The 24,316-nt window shown below is 33.4% G+C and overlaps 1 protein-coding gene and 1 non-coding gene across 3 annotated transcripts in view; both read right to left on the bottom strand.

Moving 5' to 3' along the window:
- Positions 1 to 24,316, bottom strand: part of LOC149476945 (paired box protein Pax-6-like) — a 41,393-nt gene that overhangs the window by 4,253 nt on the left and 12,824 nt on the right. For both annotated transcript variants that reach the window (XM_089711509.1, XM_089711510.1), the window contains exons 4-7: positions 14,752 to 15,001; positions 2,747 to 2,923; positions 2,097 to 2,179; positions 610 to 851 (exon numbers count right to left, since the gene is read on the bottom strand). In XM_089711509.1, coding sequence (XP_089567635.1) covers positions 610 to 851; positions 2,097 to 2,179; positions 2,747 to 2,923; positions 14,752 to 15,001 — 752 coding nt within the window. The remainder of the gene's footprint in view (positions 1 to 609; positions 852 to 2,096; positions 2,180 to 2,746; positions 2,924 to 14,751; positions 15,002 to 24,316) is intronic.
- TRNAK-CUU (transfer RNA lysine (anticodon CUU)) lies at positions 1,455 to 1,527 on the bottom strand. The gene has a single exon. It is a non-coding gene; the product is annotated as a tRNA-Lys (tRNA).

Raw genomic sequence — 24,316 nt, 5'->3', positions numbered from 1 at the left:
TGGTGAAATTCGCGACGCTACACACTACGCTAAACACTAAACACTCCTGTCCAGACGTGTTTAGGCAGGCACACTGCGAGTGAGGGGGAAGGGAGGGCGCGCGGGACGTGGCTACTCGCAGTCCACTCGCAAAAAAATAGAACACGCTTCTATTCACTTTACTACACAGCCTACTAAACACTCGCACTAAACAGTCGCTGTCCACACGTAGTACTACTCATCACCTGCACTCGCACTAATCAAAGTGTGAACCAGCCAGTAAAGTGAATAGAAGCGTGTTCTATTTTTTTGCGAGTGGACGAGTAGCCACGTCCCGCGCGCCCTCCCTTCCCCCTCACTCGCAGTGTGCCTGCCTAAACACGTCTGGACAGGAGTGTTTAGTGTTTAGTGTTTAGCGTAGTGTGTAGCGTCGCGAATTGCACCATTGTCCTGCACTCGCACTAATCACCTGCACTCGCAGTTGAATTGGACACTACTCGCACTACACACCTGCACGCGCACTAATCACCTGCACTCGCACTAATCAAAGTGTGAACCAGCCATTATTCATGCATGCAGCTTTTCTGTGTAGGTTCATATCTGTAAGTTTATTTTAGTTCTACAACATACCTGTAAGAATCCACATTGACCGGCGGCTGGTACGCATGGTGCGCGTGCGGGGCGGCCGGCGCGGGCAGCGGCGCGGGCGCGGGGTGCGCGGGGTGCGCGGGGTGTGAGGGGTGAGCGGGGTGTGACGGGTGTGAGGGGTGCGAGGGGTGCGCGGGCGGCGGGTACGCGCAGTCGGGGCTGCGCCGTTGGCTGCGGATCTTCTCCTCGCGGCGCCACTTCGCGCGACGATTCGAGAACCACACCTTAATGTCGGGTTAGGTTAACAACACGCGCGCGGGACGCGACTTTGTGGCTATTGATTGTTTCTAGTCTTATGTATTTTAAAGCCCTCTTTATTATATACTAGCTTTTTGCGATCGGCTTCGTCCGCATAGTTAAAGAAAACCCCGCATAGTTCCCGTTCCCGTAAGAATTTTAGAATAAAACCTATCCTACATCCTTCCTCTAGTTTCAAGCTATATCTGTACCAAATTTGAAGTAAATCCATGCAGTACTTTTTGAGTTTAGCCCGGACATACATACAGACAAACAGCATTGAGCTATTACAGTAAAGAGTTAGTTTTCAGACAACCGATTTGAATGAGAGAGCAAACAAGTAAAATCTAAAAATAGATATAACCGTAACCTGTGAGGTTACGGTTAGGTATACAACTATACAGATAATTATTATCGTAGTTATTTAATGATAAAAAAAAATAGAAATAAGAAAGTTTTTACTTGGAAAGTAAAATCGGTATAATATTATAATTTTAAACACGAGTAAATTGAATTATTATCAATAAAAAATTAAGTATCTATGAAACAAAATATTTTGTGAAAAATTTATAATACACAAAAAGTGTTTCCGCCCAACGTGGGGCTCGAACCCACGACCCTGAGATTAAGAGTCTCATGCTCTACCGACTGAGCTAGCCGGGCTGTGGAACTGGTAGCGAAATTAGCAACTAGCTTATAGGCATAGTATATTATGTGCCTATATTTTTGGGGTATTCAGACAGAAAATAGTTTATTTAAAAATATTTTTATCTCCCTCTCGTTTTTAGTTTCCGAAAAATAAGAGTTGGAGATAAAAATATTTTTTATTATAGTAGAGAAAATTTTGCATATGGACAGAATAGTTGCATCGAAGGTAATTTTTTTTAACAAACATATAGTTAAGAACACATAAGTTATTATTTAAAATCTTTTTAATACAAAAAGCTTCGGATTCATATTTCATGTCATAATTTTATTATTATAACAATGGATGTGTGTGTGATGATCTTTTCACTTTTGTATTACCACAATTCTAACAAATAAATTATTTGAAACTTGAAATGGTTTGAGGTTTCACTATTAATTATACATATTGACCAATATTACTTATATATCGAAAAATCTCATAAATTATATTTTATTTTCAAAGCCATTTCTATTCTTAACTGACTTAAAAAAAAACAAAGTGGACATCCTTAAATTCAAATATTTAATCAATAGTAGCAGCTTACCTGTATTCTAGCTTCAGGAAGGCCGATCTTGGCGGCGAGTCTCTCTCTGGCAAACACATCTGGGTAGTGTGTTCGTTCGAATTCTACAACAATATTACTACAAATAAAATGACAGTAATTACATAAATATGTAATTAGTACCTAAAATTCATTAAATGCAGAGTTTTACGATATTTTATACTTTATAGCTTTAAAACTTACTAACTAAGCTTACTAAGCAAAAGCACAGCTTTGAGGATTTTCTTTGTTGCCAACAGATGGCGTTGGTAGTAACATGTTATATGTATTTTAATGTGTAATTTCCGTGAGATGGCAACAGATGTTTGTAGAATAAACTTTTGCACATTACGATTAATAATTTGTCATTAAGGAACTCAGATATGGTTGTCTTTATTCCACCTTCTCATTTCCTCTCTTTTGCGTTTAACTGCATGAAGCGATCAATATTGTACTTTCAATTCGGACAAAAATACGTATAATAATTTAATAAGACAACACACTGCATATTTATTTTGTGATTTACATCTACGTTCTAAAAGCATGACTATAACCAAACTCATTCGAAGTGTTCGCTAAATAAAGTAAAAACCCAAACAATAAACACAACATAAAACATATAACAGTTTACACCTAACTCTTACACCACTAACCTCTCTCCAAGCTATCAATCTGTTCATTAGTGAAGCTGGTGCGGTTCCTCTGCAGCTTGCGTTTCAGCCGGAGCCTTGCAGCATCCTCGTCAGCACCGCTAGAGCCCGCGTTGGAGTTGTCGCCTGAACCCGTCTCGTCGGAGTTCAGGCCTTCTATGCCTTCCAGGGCTTCCTCACCTATAGAAAGTTTGGAGTTATAAAACAAATGAGTGTTTGAAATGTAATATAATGTAATATGTATAAGTGTATGCAGTTGCAGCTGTTGTTCTGTTGGTTGCAATAAATCTTTTGTATTATATTATTATTATTAATAAGGATAAGTTTAAACTGTTAATTAATAATTAACCTAGGTTTAGGTATCCTGTAAAGGGATATATTATGTAGGGTTTGTAGGATTAATAAGCTTTTAAAAGAGTGGAGAATTTTATTGAAAAGAGATAATAATTTATAAAGTCAGTTAAGCTTTTAACAACGAGTTTTTATATGTAAGTTAAACATGTAATTATATTTTAACGCTGAATTTGATGTGGTATAAAAACAATTATTTGTTAAATCTTATCAATGGTTGAAAATCTTGACTTTGATATAGTATACCTACCTATATAAACAGCAGAAAGAATGCTTCACCAAATAAAATAAAAGTTATAACATTTGTGCCAAGTAACGTAGTAGGTACTATATTTTACTACCAAGTTTGATATCACCTCAACATACAAACGTATAAAATTAATGCAATGAATCACAACTCCCTTTAAATAATGTTCAAAGTATCAGATACGGAATCTTATCGCGACGTGTTTCCGCAAGTTGGGCAACAATCGTTACTCACAACTTATTCAGTTGAAAACTCCGCGATATTGCTTTTGATTTATAACTACACTCATTCTTGTTCTACTTTGCGGTTAGTGTGAAGATTTTTCTAATATAATGTAATAAATATTTTATTTATTTTATTGTGCCTTGCGCTGATATTAATGCAAATGTTCATGATTGAATAAATTAAAAACACTATCAGCATTCTCTCCCAGGCAATCCACATTTGTGACATGGAAATAGGGTTTAAATGTACCTACGCATTTTTTTTATGTAAAACTAATCTATGCATAATTTTATTTCTGTTCATATTCAGAAATAAGCTTGCTACTGGTAAATGAATTATAAAGAATAAAGATCAAAGAAACATATTATGAAACATATTATGAAGAAACATATTTTATAGTATCATTATGATAATTTAACCTAATGTACAATAAAGAATAAATAAATAAATAATTTGTAACATACCAAGTTTGTTACCTACCTAGTATATTTAGTAGTGTAGTAGTTAAGTAGTATAGAAAAGGACATATAACAACATTAGGTATATATACACATTATGTTTCATGCTATGCTGAAACATTTATATTTGTCTATCAGAAGATGTCAATAACATTGGTGATGTTTTTGGAGTGATGTGCAATATTCGAAGTAGGAATATGACATGTCGAGGAAACATTCGTTTTCCTGGTTTGTGAGTGAAGTAAAGGAAGGGGAATTCCCAGAAAACACATTATTCTGTCTATTTGATATAGGAAGTTGTATTTATTAATAATAAAATTTTAATAAATCCATAATATTATGTTCTGGTATGTTACTTTAAGAATTAAAAAGTTAATTGTTTTTTTTATTTATTGTTTTTGTTAGAGTCAATAGTCTAATGATATTCACCTATCCGTCGCTAAAAAAGCCTGTTTTGCAGATAACAGCTAAACAATCATATTTCTATCGAAATCGTGAAATTTTGTATGCAACAAACCAACCATTTACTCCTTACTTCAATTACGTTTTTAAAGCAGTACTGCGTACTTAATAAAGGTATAAAAACTTCGTTCGAACAAGACATTACGTTAAATAATCTGTACAGTTATTTTCCTATTAATAAGCAAATATTCTCAAGGAATCTGAATCGTATTGTGTTCTAAATATATGTAATTCCGATTAGGAGGATAGGTTATTTTGCGGTAGATCTTGTAATCCTCTGAGATTCGCCGCTACGGCCCGCTACGGAGCGTAGTACCGTAGCCGCTACGGTGCTACGTACATTGTATGCCTTGATACTTGTTTGGATAAATTATTATTTTATGAGATGTTGTTTCATGCTATTGTTTTATGTTAGTTATTCGAAAACAAACCATAGTTATGTAGACACACATGAGAATTACATATTTAATATCATTTAAACTTGTATTTTTTATATGGAGACATACCCTTCAGTTAATTGACATACAATTGGTATTAAGATTTAAAGTTTATAACGAATACAGTAACATTGGATGTTTTTTGTTGTAGAACGAATTGCACTCCTTAAAAAAACGTTGAGACTGAGCTTTCCCAGCCAACAAAAATCTCAACAAAGTATCAAATAATATCCCTTATCTTTTAAGTTACAGTAGTAAATTTCAAGTGTCAAGACTGTTCGCTCCGGGTACGTTGGCGGGGGTCTGTCGGGCGGTGGGGGGGGGGGGGGTAACGTGCGCGTTCATGTGGAAGGACACGATAACAGCCCAGCCTACCACGTAACCCTGGCGAATGCGATAGCGTTATCTCAACTTAAAAATGTATGGCCCATAATGGAGTGTTCTTTTGGCAAGGTGTTGTTTTTAAGTCTGAAGTCAAAAAATATACATACATGTATATTTTATAAGCAGCCTTTTTAATAAATTAATGAATGTAATTATTCTATAGAATGCAATTAAGTTACATTATTAATTTAGTTAGGTAGAGAGTATGGAAAGCAGGTTCTATAGAAAAAAATCTCGCAAAAAGGTATCTAATACTTGCTCTTTCCATCTCTTACAAAGTACTTATAAGTTATAATACTAGTTATCAGTTATTGCAGAAATATTTTCCTTTACGTTGAACAAGGCACGTCATGGTGATTGAACATAATATAAGCATCGGTAATATTTAATTTATATACTTACTAGCTTTCCACCCGCAGCTTCGCCCGCGCAGTCAAAGAAAAACCCGCATAGTTCCCGTTCCCGTGGGATTTCCGGGATAAAACCTATCCTATTTTCCGGGGTAAAAAGTAGCCTATGTCCTTTCTCGGGTATCAAAATATCTCTATACCAAATTTCATGCAAATTGGTTCAGTAGTTAAGGCGTGATTGAGTAACAGACAGACAGACAGAGTTACTTTCGCATTTATAATATTAGTATGGATTGCTTCAAAGGTAATATATTAAGTTTTAATGGAATTAAATATAATATTCCAATTGTATATTTATATGTATGAAATCTTATACTACTACAAATCAATTTATAACTAATGAGTTAGAGTTCTAGAGTCAACAGAGAATTAAACTTTATCGGGAAATGTTCTCGAAGTCTGCATATTAATTCATTGTGAACTTCAAGAACCGATGCGACGCTTTATTTATTGTAAGTATCTTAATTATTTATAGAAATCGGATAACCTCCTCCTTTTTTTGAAGTCGGTTAAAAATACTTTTCGTATACGAGTACAGTTAGTTCACTAAAGTATGAGATGTTATTAGTAGATACGTACAAATAAGGAGTATAAAATAATAAAGTTTCATTCAATCTAATAATTTGCAATGTAACTTAACTCTATGTACATAATGTCACAAATCTTTCATTCTAATAATCAAGTAATTTTTCCTTTAAAGCGTAATGTATGAAAAATGGAATATTTATTAAATTACTGGGATATCGATACGGTAACATGGTAGAGACGCACTACATAGTCGAGTGTTTTTGTAACCCCCGTCTGATGTGAGAGTTTACCTTCCGGAGTGTCGCACATGCTTGCATATATTATCATATTTATTTTCAAAAAGTATTCAATGATAATTAATGATCCCGGTGTTTAAATATGAAGTTAGTCAAAAGTAAATAACTTTTTTTAATAAGCATTGAAGTGACTTGAGTTATAGAGCCTTATTACAGTAAAATCAATAAAAAGCAAATTAAGGGTGCACTCACACACATCAGTCACCGTCACGGCACGTCACCGGACAGGATTAAAAAAAAATATGTATCAATAGTTCTAGTATGACTCTGTTCCCACACGACAGTCGCCGGCACGAAATCTATCAGTGACGTCCCCGGTCAGGCACGTCAAATAATCTTTCCATACATGTACCATACTTTTATCCCCACTCACCCGGTGCCGTCACGTCTCAGTTCAGTCAGCGTCGTGCTACCGTCAATTGCTACATGTTCTCTAGCGTGACACACGTCTAATCACTGACTAACCTGATGTATGTGTTCAATGATTCAGTCAAACCGGCGACGTGACTGACGGACAACATGACGGTGACTGGTGTTTGTGGATACGTACACAAACCGTCACCGATCAGTCATCGGTGACTTGACGGTGACTGATGTGTGTGAGTGCACCCTAAATGATTTTAAATAAATATATTTGCAATGGAATAGCTGCCAATATTACATTTGTCAACCAAACAAATAATTCGTTCACTAAAACTATGCTGAGAACTATGACAAACTTCTAAAACTTCAATGCTTCCCGCATCTCAAATGATTCGTACCTAATATAATAACTTATTGAACGTAAATATACTTATTATATAGAGAATTCATCGTGTTTTCTACACACATTTCGTAAAAAACATACATAAATAACGTTGTCACCATCTAGCACCTGATCTATTTTATCAAAAAATAACAAAGTTATAAATAAATATAAGTGCCTATTTTTTCACTCAAATTGCAAGCGAACTCAACCGCTGACATTTCGTAATTATAAGCCCACCCACTTCTCTTCGCAAACGAATATGACACCTCGAAACATGATCTCCTATCTTCGAAAAATAACGCACCGTCAGTTACACCGTCAGTCCTCCGCTATAGAATATCAAATCCCCTGGCGACGGCGCGACGACGGAGAAATGACATTCGGTGTATCGGGAGCCCATCTGTCAGGCGGGAAAACATTAATGTTTCATGAAGCGGTGCTGTACGGAGATCCATATCAGATAATAGATGTGTCTCTATTTGATGTCAATCAAAATTAGTCCGGACAGGGTACTGAGAGCGAGGTTTTCTTAATGAGCAAGTATATCTTTAGAATTGGTTGTAATAATGACCAAAAAGTTATATACATATTAAGTAGCAAATTAAGTCTGTACATACTATAAAATTCTTTTTTATAAATTGATTAGAGTCCAACTTAATAAAAATCAATCCACAATGCACAATTCTTGTCAAATTACATAATTTCCAAAATTGTATTAAAACATTTTGTGGGACTAGGAAAATGATTTTTGTAGTTAGCAGGCATGTCACGCGTCGGCCATTTTGTAGGAAAACGGCGGGAAAAGGGCCGCACAGGTGTTTTGTAACCGATACGGGCGGCCGTGCTATGAATTTAAAATTAATATTTGAAATTATTTTCAATTTAACGCTCAAATATTATTTCAATGCATAATGGTTAAGATATTGTTATTCTGTCAGCTTGTTCAGGCTATTACGATAAGTTTTATATTACAATTTAATACATTATAATTATTTATTCAAATAGAACAAAAAGTAAAACTAGGTAAACTGAATATCGCGGTTATTGTTTGCAATAATTATAATGTAGATTAAGTTTTTATAGTATTAATTCTCATTAATCTGCCTTTGACTACATTCCATATAATATTTTTGTTCCATTGACTTAGATACAATTTAATATTTATTTTACTAATGTAGAGTTCATCAGAATTTGTTTAAAATATTAATTTTTTCGTATTTATTCGTACAATTTCTATCATTAACTTTATTCGTCGACATATTTATTAAATTAAACATAATATAATTATATGAATAACACTTCAAAGTTGAATTTTTTAAAATTAATTACCAAATTGATATCGAAACAGAGCTCTATTTCTATTTTCGACCAAGTTTTACGAGAGCCAAAACTTAACCAAAATGTATATTGATTGGACATATTTTCATTTAATTATAAGCCTTATATACGAATCGTTAAGACAACACAACATATAGGTACGGTTTGTAGGCATCGCATATGTCATAGTATAATTATAATGTGTTTGCGCGGCGCAACGGGGCGGCACTAATGTGGACCCGCCTACCGCGCCCTAGCCTTTTTTAACTTATTATTTCATACGCTATTTCGATATTGAATTAATGGATTTTTAAATTAATTCCCATTGTGGTTAGTTTGTTTAGTCGCGGTTTAAATGATATTATATGAGTATACTTCTAGAGTCTAGACAATGTAGTTACCATAACTTTTTAGTCTGCATGGAAGCTTTGTTGAATGTTGATATATTTGTCTATGATATAAAAATATCAAAAGAGAAACAATATTTAAAAATGAGCAAATCGAATCAAATCAAACAAAACTTATACAATTTTTTTTTATACTGTTATGTAATTAGGGGCAAAAATAGGTAATTATGAGGATTTCTAAGTTAGCCTTAAGGGCTAAGGTAAACTCGTAACATTTAAAAAACAATTAATGGTTAAAGTTTAAAAATGAACGTCCACCTTGTATTCTGTATGTTTCTAAGTATTTTTTGCCATCATTTAGTTAAATTGTGTACTGTTTGCCATAATTTTAGGAATAGATACAGTTTTCTTAACGGACGTAAGAATTTCATTATAAGTGAATTGGTGCAAATAATAGATTCAGATTCAGTCAATATTTTTTTGTAAATCAATTTAATATCTATTCTATTACTGTATACAAATATATTAATGTATTACACCTCCACATACAATATACATATAATATAATTAACGAATACAGATGAAAGCGCTCCAAACGAGGTAACTACCTCAGTCCTCAACACACGCAAATTAACAGCTATAATTACATGTAAAGTAACAGAGGGTTGAAACCGCCCTTTAGCTAACGTTTTCATGTTTTATAATCCCGTTTCATGCGTTATTGGCGTCGGTAAACCCTTTGTATGGGCCGCTCGCTCGATTACCGTGCGACGTTTCGGAGATTGGGGTTTATTCGTTAATTTTAATTAATATTGAATAATATAGGCATTTGAGGTGTGGGGTTTCCTTGACGATTTGCTTTTGTTAGATATGTGTACGTGGGTTTACAGGTATGTGTGAGGGCTTTCTTATTTTGGGAATAAATAGCAACAACTGGCTGAGTATTTTGCTGAATGTAGGATTAAACTTTTATTACACTTGCAATGAAGTTATATTTCTTTACTTGTTGAAATGAGCATTTTCTTACACGTTGAAGTAGCTACTTTGATAAAGAGTATAACAGAGATAAATTAATATTAATATAACTACCTATACTAGGTAATTATCATTGAAAAATATTAATAATAATAGAGTTAATAGATTGTAAATATGGAATAAAAGATTGTAGTTAGGTGAAAATAAATTTTTGATTTTTATGAATTACACTGACAAAATAAGGTTTTATTTGCAATGTTAGAGTAACAAACATGAAAAGATTTTAGATGTAAGAGATTTCCATAGTATCAATCATTATATTAATCAAAGGAACATTCATAGTATTAGTCAAATGAACTATACTTATTTAAATAAAACTTAAAACTATTGTATGTGAGCAATTTGCGTGATAACTTTGTTCTTCGTTCTGTCAAAGCTAATACTTTCAAAATGAGTGCACCCTCATTGGTCGCGCGGGCTGTATCGTAGGGTACACGCTTTAATTGCTATTTTACTTGTGTTATGTGTACAGTGTTTTGGGGGATTTGCTGTGTATCCGCCGTTTAGAGAAGATACCCGTTATTAACGTCATATTTCGAGTTATTAATGTGTTTGAGTAAATCTCAAATGTTGAGTGTTGAATTTTATGAGGGATATCATTACTTAACAAGCGTTTCTTACTATAATAGTGTTATTTTTTGCAATCAGATAGATTTTTTATTTACTTTGAATTAGAAAATCCCAATGTAGAGTTGGCCGTTACTTTACTATTTCTGGTTTAAGTATTCGAAAATTACTGTTTTGAATGTAAGCTATGTTTCTTATGTCGACCAGAAAAAAATTGGAGTATTAAAAATTGCTGATAAAGCTAAGTTGTGTTTTAGTAATAAATTAAACACTACTAACAAAAGGCAATCAAACTCTACAATCTACATTATACACATATTACTTTATTTATTTATTTATTTACTAACAAAAGGCAATCACACTCTACAATCTACATGTTTTCTAATTATTGATACTCTGCATACACTACATCGTAAATTTATGTTTACAAAGTAAAAGAATAATATGCTAAACATTGGTAGGTACTTGTTTAGAATAAAATTACCTATCATAAAATATTTTGCAAAAGTACTCGTAGAGCCAGTTTTTTTACACATTCAAATATACTGTAGAGACTCATTCCACTCCACTGATTTTGCATCATGATACATATTCTAAGAGACACTAATAATAAATAATCGTTTTAACTCTTTGATAAACATAATTAATATATCTTGTGTGGTATTTGCTACTACTCTTTATATGTTTGTATCCAATAAATAGATTTAGTACCATAAGCTTCAATAGTTATGAATATATTGAATAGCCTAACACAAACATGAAAACAAAATCCACAGATTCAAAATAGGAGACGAAAATGCAAGGGTTCTGTAGGTACCTACTACCTAGTGTACCTAAACAGATCAAAGGGTTGCGGCGTGCTTTGAGCGTGCCGCCGCCGACAGGCGTATGTACTCGAGTGTGGATCACATACGCTTATGTACGGGATTTTAATGTGCTATGTATGCGTGATGGTTTGATAAACGTGTGATGGGTGTGGGTGTTTGATGTCTCGTAAATACAGTTGAAAAGTAAGGTATTGAGGTTTCAGAAAAGTACCTATGAAAATTTCGTGCGATTTTATAAAGGATCAAGAAGAAGTTTCATCGGTACTCCTACCTATGTATATTTTAACATAATAATAATAGTTGACCTAAAAATCTTTATAAGTAGGTAGAATTTTTTACCTACATACATAATTTGAGAATTTTATAAATTGATTCAGACGCATATGATTACATTTCAGATTTTAGATTGATAAACTTATATTTACAGATAAATAATAGAATATGTTGCTCTTCGAAAAATATTGATATTTCAAGGTGCCAGGAAGTCTGCAATAATAGTCTATATGTATTTATACGTCGGGAAATTCCCGTTCGTGTGATATTTTCCTTCATCGGTTATCTGACGCAAAGTTTTCAATATGGTAATGCCTATAATAATCTTCGGTTTATACGTTTCCTTATCTTTGTGAATATATATTTTAGATAGTATGAAGAATAACAAATATGGAGACAGATTTGACACTAATAATGTGTGGTTTTATTTTGTGAATGATTTTATTTCAATCGTTTTAATCATTCTTAAAATAAATACGTGTTCCTGACTCTTGTTATATTCATAACTCTCGTTTCTTATTCGATTGATTTTTACAATGAATATTTTATTGAGTATTATCGATCTTTTTAATTCCGTTTTTTAAATTATTAAACTTGGCAGTTTCGACTGTTCTAGTTCAACAATATTAATGACATTAGATATTTAGAATTAATTGTGAAATAAAGATTATTGAACTCTAGGAAAGAAATTGTGACTATTAAGTGCTTTATAGTCAAACGTGTCAACTATCATTGAACAAACTTTCTCAAACTCAAGAAGGAAACTGAAGATGATCCAAATAAACCAGTCCATTTGCCACAGCTAGGCCTAACGATAACATAACTTACTCGTCGCATAAATAAATATTTAACCAGTACCATATATCGCACTAATTTACTACTACGGAACCCCATAATAACCATTTATCAGGTCCCTGCGAATAAATATTCTGCGACATTTTTCTTCGCCTTATCTAAGGCTCAGGCCAGACGTGATTTTGTCTCTTTCACTCTTATGTGTTGGCGTGGTGTCGTCTCGCTTCCGCGGCGTTTATCAGAACCCACCTCCCCTTAGTGCGCGTTATTTAGTTTTGGGTCCTTAATGGATTTATTCTTCGGGTCCTTTGACCTTGTCTGTTTGTCTTCCAGTTTGAGTTCACTTCTGAGTTATTTCGGGTCAAAAGAAAAGACTTGTTCCGATACAGTTTTTTGTGTCACGCAATGTAGAGTCACACGTGAGATACCTATTGTTGCGTTTGTCGCATATTATTTTGAAGAGTTCGCTAAATAATTATTTTTACGTTAAATTTAAATATATTTGATCCCTAGAACTGAACGAATTTGGGATAGAAAAATACGAAAAAATTTAAAGATTAAAGTAGACGTTATTTTAGTAACTTTTAGTTGTAACTATGTAAATAAGTAGGATGAGTACTTACTGCGAAATTATGAAATGAACAATTTAATGTTTTTTTATAAAAAAAATTTAAGCTTTCGTTTCTCTTTTCATTTAATCACTTTTAATTCACACCAACTAATTGTATATTTTCAGTAGGTTTGTAATCCTATAAAAATGGAATAAAATGCTAGGAATCCTAGTAGCGAATACAAATAAAGTGTTCAGTCGATAAATAGCATATTGCCGAGTGTAAACCAATTTCACGGCGACTCACACATAACTTTGTTGTGGTTACTATGAATGTGAAGAAATTGGAAACTCTCACTGATATTATAAGATCAACTTTATATTCTGTATGTTAGGGTTTTATACCTGAACCGCACTACGGTTTTAGACCATGTGTTTATGAAGATAGATGAAATCTTGTAAAAAGCATTTTCGTGGCGGGGATATAATTTTCAGAGGGGTTGAAATAGAGCTTTTGCGATATAACCACTGCGAAGATTGTATTAATACCATTTAAAGGTTTTTTTTAATAATCATAGTGAACTAGAAAGCATCATTGTATATTATATTAAGTTTTTTTAACTAAAATATTTAAACATGTCAACATGGACAAATCTCAGAATTTTTTAAGTTTGTAAATTGTTAATTAAAATAGTAGAGCATCCTACGTCGCGATCTCTACAATTTCTATTATAGTTTTAAATATCGTCTCCCAAATGTTTACAGGACATTATATATTTATTAAAATAAAATGTATCTTTCTTGTATTCTTATCATATAGTATCTATTAACAATGCTGCTATAAAAATAGGATATTATCATTCTATTGTTTGCAACCAAAAATAAAAGTGTACTTCAAAGTTTTAATATTCATTTGTTATGAAGTTTTACTGATTTGCTTGGCAAAACTTCTTATTGAAAGCTGCCAAGATACATTTATAAGAATTTATAAGAATTTTAATAGTCGTTTTAAAGTACAAATTTCATTGAATTCAATCTGTGTCCTACACATTCATGTGCAGATAATATAAATAAAAAAAAAATTCTATTTAAAATAATAATATAACACAAATACATAAGGAAATACTTTACAGAAACGTAATCTTCAATAGGTATCGAAATTAAAAATTCCATAACTGCTCCGTGCCGTTGTCCGGGTTTGAGAAAAACGTTCAAAGCCAACCTAATTGGATACAGACTACAGACCACTACAAAGGGGGATGTTTGAGATAAAAATGAAAATTAAATCTTCCAAGCGGATGGGCAGAGTAATGTTTTTGACGGTAGGGAGGCTGGGGGGTGTCCCGCAAATCGACTATCAAAATGCCGAGGAAAAAAGTGTTGCCAGACTGTGACCGACCGCGGATTGCCATTTTGCGATTTTTTTTTGTTTTTGTTGTTGTTTTTTTTTTAATTATTCCCGTCTGTGATGCGTTGCGGTTGCGGGTTCCGCTGTTTTAGAGGTTGGTTATGCGTTTTTTGCGTTGGTGAATTTTTATCATGTGTTTTTTTGATGAATGTAATATAAAGGAATGTATGTGCAAATTATGTTTTAATGTAGGTATATAACAATTTTTTTTACTGATTCAAGTGTCCCTTGTATCCTGTTAATGAAACGTTATATTGGTGTTTGAAATTAACTTAGCAAAAAGTAACTTAGCCTATTTTATTCCCTAAACACGACATTGTTCGTTAACTACAAAACCACTGACCTTTCTTCATCCCCATATCTCCATTGCACATCGGCTGTGGTCCAGGACTCAAGCTATGCAGCTGGTACGGGCTGCGAGTATCGATCTGCGTCGGCCAGGGAGCCCTGGGCCAGTTGGGAGCTGCCCCCGGAGTGCCCAACAGCCGCAGACGCTCGTACACTGGTGTAGAACAGTCTGTAGGGGGCTGCTGGTTAGTTGACTTCTCTTTTTGAGCTGCCAGGTTCCGGAGTACTCGGTTGATTGATGATACCTGGAAAAGTAGAGACATAAGAAATATTGCCATAGACAAAGAACTATCGATAATGAGTTAATTTTCTACACTAGGCAGACTATGTGTAGCTTTGCAAAGCTATTTTAAAGTAACTCGATTAGTCTTTATAGAGATTGATCCAACCTCTATATTATTCTACCTCATCATTGACTTGCCATGGATAGGTACAAAAAATAACAGTTTTTAACGTAGATTATTTTGCAGACATTTATACCCTAAAATCTTAATGGTGCTTAAAATCGCATTCACTTCATAATTGAACCCTGAATTAATAGGTATTGATTGATGAAGCAGATAGCAAAATAGACGCACTAAAAGAATTTAACTGTGTCAGTTTGCTTTATGACCAGTGATGTATGATAAGCATGCCTATTTAGAGTTTGGGTAGCACTCGTATAAACAGCCATGTATTTTCCATAATGCTAAGTAAATTGATAATAAGTAAAAAGAAAAACTATCGCTACTTTCTTTTGAAATTTATCAATCAATTTATAAACAGCTTTATCTCGTTTTTCCTTCTATTAAATAGTAGACCGGGAGATACTGACACAAAATTTCGAGTCATTTGTAACAAGGATGGCGGTTCTACAGGGGTCTTAGTACGCAATGACAAAAAGAAAAATGATGGTGTGAACGCTGGTACCGGTGGCTTAGTCGCGTGGGCGTTTGTCGAACTCGTCGGAAAAATAGCGAAAGTCAAACGATTTGTAACACAAAAATTTTAGAATTTACCGATAGCCCATAAAAAAGTAGTAGGCGGTAGTGTCATGCCATACTTTTCCGGTGTGACTTACAGCCCGCCATACCGATGCGAATGTGTTGATTTAAATAAAACAATCATTCAACCATTTGTACCAGGCTAACTTTTGCACAGGTAACTATCGTCGTGCAGCCATTTACGAAAATCGCCATGCCATACTTTTCGGACGATTCCAAATGGTCGCCATACCGCCGAAAATCTGCAAAAAATTTTTATTTCGCCAAACTTTTTGTACCAGTATTGCATTTGGATTTTTGGAGAGTATTTGATAAAATGTGACCATTATTATATTTGCCATACTTCTAGTAGGGGGAAAAAGTGCTGTCATACTTGAAAACTTAATTTATTATTAATTTATATAAGTGAAGATTTCCAACACATAGATCTTTGAAATTTTGTATTTATATTTGTTGATCCTCAAACTTACAGGAAAAATAAGTGCCGTACTGTTACAAATCGTTTGACTTTCGCTATTTTCCGACGAGTTCGACTAACGCCCACGCGACTAAGCTGCCGGTACCAGCGTTCACGCCATCGTTTTTCTTTTTGTCATTGCGTACTAAGACCCCTGTAGAACCGCCATCCTGTTACAAATGACTCGAAATTTTGTGTCAGTATCTCCCGGTCTATAGCTTGAAAGTAAAAGAGACAAAACACTAATTAAATAAATCGATGACAAAATATTTTTATAATTAGGCCCTTATTACATGTTTTGCATATAGCAGATATTATCTATATGTGGTAATATGATAGATTTACATAAGTTCACATCAGATTTTATCTATTATATTTCTATATTAATTAGACTGTGACTCGTGATAAATTATTTGTGTGGTCCTATAGGAAGATAATATTAAGATATCGTTCGATGTCACTGATAATGTCGTCAATGCGAGATCAGAAAAGCGTGTAACGTACTTGGCGTCTTATTGGAATTTATGTATGTTTTATATATTATATTGTTTCTATTTTAAGACTGATGGTGGTTAAATGTAATATTCTTATAACAAACAGGAAACTGCTTTTGAATATTTGTTTTGTTATCTCTTTGATATTTTACTTGCAATGGTAGAGAGAGTCTGATATAGTACACCAAATTTTTAATTATAAAGTTGGTACTTTTTTTTAAATATGATGATGTTAAAAGTTAAATTGTATTACAAAAAATAATTAGGTTGTAATGATCGTGGTAGGTTTTGTTTTAATTTAACATTAACTTATAGGAGAAGCATGCTAAGTGCAAGCGACTTGATCTGTTATTTAGAAAACTAATACAGTCATATTATCAAAATTTGCTAGATAATAGCTAAGCCCCAAGATAGGATATCCAAGTCTCAAGATATAGCCTCCAGGCCACCCGGGTACGCGTAGACCAAAACTGTCCACACACCAACTGTCACACTGACATGTGACAGCGCGGCAAACGGACGTACCGGTAACTTAGACGTAGGGCAGGAAGGCGAGACACGGTAACACGATACGCAGACACGCGGTGGTCCGATCGGCGTGCTGACTGGCAGCTGGCGCGATGCCCGATCGAGCGAGAAAGCGCGGCACGTTCGAAAAACGAACGCTCGATATTTTTTTATTGTCTATGATTAGCAACTTTTTTTTGGCGGGTAATTGTGCGCTGTGATTGTCGAATTACAACACACTTGTAGTTAACGTTGGTTAGAGATAAGCACGATCTAAAAAACTTAGGTACCTACGCTGCAATTTTAGGAAAATGAACACCTTCATGAATTTATAGGGATATGAAAGCAAAGATACATATTTTTTTTCTAAATGACTCTATTTATGCCATTTCTTCATGTCTAAATACCTATGAAACATAGACAATAAAATTGAATTAAAATTATCCAATTCAAAGATACTGTTATTGTTACTGTAAAGAATTCTTAATTGCAATCTCAGGTGATCAGAACACTTCGATTAGAAAATTATAACAAGGCGTCTAATTAAAAGTCGACAATCTTGACTGTCCGACTAGAAAAATGGCTCTCAAGGGGTTGCAACTTATAAAATTTTCTAACAAAATGAACTGAAAATTTTTAACAAGGAACGAGTGATGTTTTCAAAGATTGAACGCCAATGATTCGTGCCAATTAAATATTTGCTATTTTAATAATAGACAACAATTTTAAAATATTCAAGCGAAGCTTTAAAACGAAAAACAAATCTGAGAAAACTTTAGGATGAATGCGTATTAAAATAAGCATAACAATATTAATGAATAATGCGAATAAAAACGTAAAGATATTTTCCTACTAGAGTGCTCTGAAAGCTTTCAAAGGTGCGCGGTTTGTAAAAAACAATTATGCATAACCATAAACAAGCGGTCCGTGTAGAAGTGTGGCCATGTGTGAAAAACGTCTGTGCGCTGGTCGTTTGTAAAAAAATAAACTCGGCAAAGGACCTGTAAATGCTTCCATAATTCGTATTACACACTCATTGACTTGTTTTCACGATTGTACTCGACTAATTCACCAATTAGTAAATAACCCTTCTGTTGTAGGTATTTATGTTTATATCTGTTTACACATATTAATTTTCTTTATGAGAATGCATTTAGACAATATCCAGTTAACAATCGTTTCTCGTTCGGTTGGACTTAAATAGATTTTTTGTGGTTTTAAATGTTCACGGGGAATTAAGTTTACAATGCAGCTAACGTAAGTAGTGACTAGTGAATTACTTATATTTATTGGAAGGATTTAACTCGTAAATGTCAAGTAACATCTTTTTAAATGTTCTTAAAAAGGTATCCTTTGGGATTTGGATTATAGAGTCTTTACTTGTTTTATGTTATAAGAAGTATTTAGTATAATAATTTCATATGTTTAATATATTATAGATAATACACATTTGCCACATTTTGAGTTAAAATATTTTCAAAAGTTAGATTAGTTTCTTAAGTTCGATTTGATGTAGCATATCGTAGCTTTCATATTTATAGCTCTATGTATTTGTAGCATTGATATATCTCAAATTTTGGTATTACATTTTTATGTAGAGCAAATATTTTGTTTTGATAAAATCACAGAAGACTGATTTATTTACTTCAATTAGTATTTAAAGATTGACATTTTATATCTTGGCTTAAATGCCTATTAAAATAACGATATCATATTAAAAATATAACATAACCGTAAGCTACTAGGTAACATAATACTTTACCTAGTCGCTTACGGTCTTGTTTACGAATATGTAGAGCCTATCTATTTATCTAATAGTATGTACATTGTACATAGAATCTTTTGAATATATTCAGAGCAATTGAATTTAGTATGGAATGATGTTTAGTAGGTAAATATTTCTTGTTCAGATTACAAATGTTCTTACCATAGAAATCTAAATACATAACAATACACTAGAACTGCTATAATGTCATAATTATAATGAAAACCACTGTCGCCAAAACCCACACATATTTAAACCAATAGCTAAATAGTACACACAAGTAAACTATGCCTTTATTGGACAGCTTCATTTTAGAGAAAACTAACTTAAAAAAATAAATTCAGATTTTTAATATGTCGCACGCACGATTTTATATCCTGTGTTTTGAAAGAGCGTTTCTTCTCGCGTAAAAGGTACTTGAAATAAAAATATATAAACGCTGCGACATCCACGGAATATTCGTAGAACGAAATGAAATTCAAACACCATACCGACAATCGTAGCCCCGATACGAGAAGTCGAGTTTTGAATACAAAATAAATTACATTATACCTACCGTACCTACGAAACGGTACAGTAAAAATGAAAGGTACCCTCTAAATACCGGGTGAGGTGAAGCGAAAAAATTATCTTATATTTGCTCAGACGCCGTGAACGTAGGGCGAAAATACTTTTCAATAAGCTTAGGGATTTTTTTTATTTTTACCACGGCCATCTTGTAAATGAATCGATGGAAGCATTTAATAATTCTAATTGCATTTAATCGGTTTATAGCCTGCTTGGAATGCATTTATTTTCATGGATCTTGGTGGTAGTTATTGGAAAAACTTTAAAGAAAAAGATCTTCATTTTTATTTTATTTTATACTTAATACCCTAATTTTATTTAATTAAAAGAGAACAATATAGAGTTAAATATTTGGATTCATAGTTAAAAATAAATCGATTTGGAAATGTCAACTACTGAAATATATGATAGTTTAGTAAAATTCATAAAAGTATCTGAATAACTTCCTGATGTTTCATGAATTGTTTCCATTTAAAGATCAATTAACAAACTTTATAAGTGTGTATAGCTGGTTAAGCATGAAACCGTTACACACACACACAGGTAGAGTTACATTATTTTATAAACATGATTAAAATGTTCCCTCTATATCGTGTTTAAAGTCTCTGATCTAAAAATAAACCTACTAACAGTTCTACCGAAGGGGCGGTTCAGGGTTCTATGTATGTTATTAAAACACCTAAACGTACCTACTACATATGGTTTCACACAAAACGCCTACGACAAGAACTAAAATTAACTACATGAGTTTTGTGACACTTTCGTAAAATATATAAAACTACCTACGATTTTGCTTTTTTTATGTTTTTTTAATACCTAAACCCAATAAAACATCCAAATAAGTTTATTGGCATCAAATCTTCGAGTTGCAGGCAATTAAATTCAATCTTCATATTCATTTCTTTCGTTTACGTATTTATCATTTGCAAAATGCCATTTAAAACTATCGCGCTATCTAGTACAACGCTCGCTTACTTCGTTCAGAATTATAATGTCGCCGAATAAAAAAGCAGTGCATTACTCTCAGCATTGTTGAATACTGAAGGGTCCTTCACAATAGGCAACCTGCTGGGTGTATTGTGCGCGAAGTCGGCACTTTGCGAGTCAATATTTTGGCTGACTTTTACTCTTGTCAGATGTTTTAAATCTTTGCAACGTAAGCGTACAACTGCGCACCTCGCAGTGCGTCGGGCCTCGCTGCATTTCATTGATTATCCTTTTGTTTTTTCTTTTCACGTTTTGAATTTCGAATTCAATGCGAAAATCTGGTGTTTATGCAGCGTCATTATATTCAGCTTTTTGTTGCTTTTTTATCTGTTGAAATGCTTACTTAATACGAATGCGTACGCCGCGACGCTGAATGAATTTCATATTTTGCATAAAATATTTAAAGGAGAAATATCAAACAATGACTTGCGAAATTTGAATTATTGTATACTTAATTCCGCGTGATAAAAGGACAAAAGAATTCATGCTTGGAATAATTGAAATAAAGCTACCACAAGACGCCCCTTGACTTAAGAACCGACGCCTTCTGAATTAAAAAAAAAAACTTTCCCGCCCATGCTCGATGACAGCGCGGGTCAACATTTAATTCGAGTCATTCCCACGATTTGAAATTTCAATTTAATCGTTAACTATTGTTGTTTGCAATCAAAGAAATGGGTCAATACGTAAAGAGCTCATAAATTCTATTGTTTGATTGAGACTTATAGGCAGTTTATCAATACGGCATTGCATTGTGACGCGGCGGGGTGCGCCCATACAATATTACAAGAATCTAAGGTGTTTCGTTCCTCATTCTGAATCATTTGAGAGTGAAATGATATGCAACCATTTATTAGGTGCTTTCTCATGGTGGCTGCTGAGCGAATCGATCCGTGAATTATTTCGTCAATATGGTAGGGTACTTAATTAATTTTGTTTGAATAGTAAACTTGGAATTCGCCGATAAATATGTATTGTTCGTCCTTTATTATTTACGTTTAAAATTAACATGTCAATACATTTATATTTGTTTAGTTATTTCCTTTACTGAACAAAGTGAATAACGAAGTGATATCGAAAATAGATTTTCTTCGAAGGGGTAATAGGGAAAATATTATAGTAAATCACATTTTATATATTATTCACCTTTCCGAGTCGGCAGATATATCGCTATTTTCCGCGGAATGGTCGACTGTTTCCAGTGTGAGCCCAAAACCCCCGAAAGGGCTGGCGTGAAATTGATTATTGATTTATTTTATTATATTTTTAAGGATGGATAAGGGTGGCTTCCTTTCGAGCTTGGTAAGAGTGAAATAATAGGAAGTGTGACGAAGTGATTGCGCCGGTCGTAAAAGCGTGATAAATTGTTATTTTATTGATTGAGGTTAGACTTATATTTGAGTAAGGATTACCCTTAAATGCTTAAATACTCATTGGACCGATTTTAATCTGTATGATTAGCATAAAGCTATTGGGTTCACTAAAGACATGTAACTTTTGTACTTATGTATTTTTATTAAAGTTATTTAAACTATCATTTTTATTTATGTGTGTTATTTATTTTTATACTTTAATAATAAACTCATACATAGGTACACTCCAGGGCACAACGAAGATTTCTTTAAACTAGCAAATAATAAAGTGAAAACAGGGAGGGTCAACACAATTAAATACCTTCATCTTTGAGAATCAACCAAATGGCAAAAGTCAATTGTGTTTATTTCATGAACCGCTCCGAGTCGTCGATAATGGTGATTTTATTTTAAATGACAATAATCATTATTATTAATATAATGTATTATATTCGGCACGAGGATGAACGCTCGACTGAATCATAAAGACTGGTAACGGACGTTTTTACGTTTATATTTTATGAAAATAAGCGTTACTTTTGTTTGCTGTTAAAACGTGTTCGGTTTGACGCGTGCTATTGTGTTATATGAAATATACTTTTGAAACAATACAAGTCGACGCGAAGCTTCGAAAGGTGCGCTTGAGTAAGTATTGTATGAAGTGAGATAAAAAAAGATAATTAGGTAGTAATGATATTTTAATGTATGTATTAAGTATTTCTAATGATAGATACTTATACCTTATTGAACGAATTTTTCTTAAGCACTTTACATTCGAATACCTACCTAAACGGTTTGATAGAAATTATTTATATTTTAAAGGTCACCTTTTATGAAAATGAATGAAATGAATATATGTTGTATATATGTGCTTTTATATGTTGTATCAATTTCAATATAGAAAATAAAATTAATACTACATAGAAAGTTTGTAAGCAGTGAACTTATCAAAATTAGTCGTAGTTCAATAAGTGTGAACTACCAATTTAGATCTATACTCTAGTAATAAATTCTACGAATTGCAATGAATATAATAATTATAAATCAAACACCAACCAAACTGCGGCTGCGCAATCGTCTATAATTACAGACAACTGACACCCTGTAATCACCGAATTAAATCTCCCAAAAAAACTTCATAAATATTCATTTATACATATCTCGATACTATTATTACATTTAATACCCACCCTCGAACAACAAAACCCGACAAGGACATCGTTTAAGCACAAAAGCACTGCACACTGCATAAAATTATAATAAATATGAGAAAGAGCTATAAATTATAGTCGGAGCGAGAAAGATGGGTAGAGCGGTCATCGCGAATGCTATTGCAGTGTTGCCACATTCGTAAATCGCGAGGTGACAATAGTGACATGTCATTTGGGGGCATCAATGTTGTAGGGTAGTTGTAATAAGTCATAACTCATGTTAACTCGAGGAGGGGTATCGTAATGACTATGAATTCTGATTTAGATCGAAACCTATTATTGTTGGGTGACGACGCTGTCAACGCTTTCTTGGGGGTCGACGTGATCTGTGAAATTATTGTAAAATGGTTTTAAATTCGCAAAATTATTGAGGACTATGGGAGCATGAATGTGGTCCTAACTAGGAGATTGCATAATTGCGTATTGACTGCTTTTTAATTATCTCTTCGACCGGCTTCGGCGTAAAAATTGGTTAAATTGTCATTGTCTAAAAGAAACAGTGTCTGGGCGCTGTCTGCGCGTTTGAACGTTCATTTCCCTATCTAATACGCACGATAATCTGCATCTATAACCACAGATGTAAGCTGTATGTATAGAACTATAGAAGTGAATGCTAACAGTCGCATTTAGCTAAACAAGCAGAATGCGTGGTCAGTGGATGGCGTGTGTGGAATGCTAATCCAGATTGGGTAATGAATGGTCGGCTGCGTTTGGCCGGCGAGCTTTGAGTTGGATATTAGCGTATTGATTTGTTTCATCAACTATTCAATACAAGGCATCCCTTTTACTTTTGTGCTAATCTTCTAATATGTTTGCACGATGTTTGTTTGAGATATATTAGTGACTATAATAATCAAGGTAATAATTAAATATATAAATAAGATCTACCCTCTTCTACGAGTGTAGAGCTTGTAAAGCTAACATCATATTTGTGATATTTAATTTTTTTTTAAACGTGTTTTTTCGTACCTTAATTATAAAGTTATAAACCTCACAAAGTCACAAAGTAGTACCTAATTTAAACTTTGGTTCAAAGAATCATGCATCACACTTTAAAGTTATAAACTAGGTACTTACTATACTACTACTAAGTTATTCACATGTTTTAATTAGGTTTATATACCTTCCTTCGTTAATTTTCAAATCAGAAATATATATTTGTTAAACGTGATACTTGGATAGCTATAACTAAATTGAGAAAAATATTGTTAAACACGACATATTATCATTTATCCTG

This window comes from Colias philodice, chromosome 26 (genome assembly GCF_061535455.1).
Source record: "Colias philodice isolate Cphi_HAF_F1 chromosome 26, ilColPhil1 Martin Lab GWU primary, whole genome shotgun sequence".
Classification (NCBI taxonomy): Eukaryota; Metazoa; Arthropoda; class Insecta; order Lepidoptera; family Pieridae; genus Colias; species Colias philodice.
The sequence above is the reverse complement of the archived record's forward strand: the minus strand, read 5'-3'. Positions and strand labels throughout refer to the sequence as shown.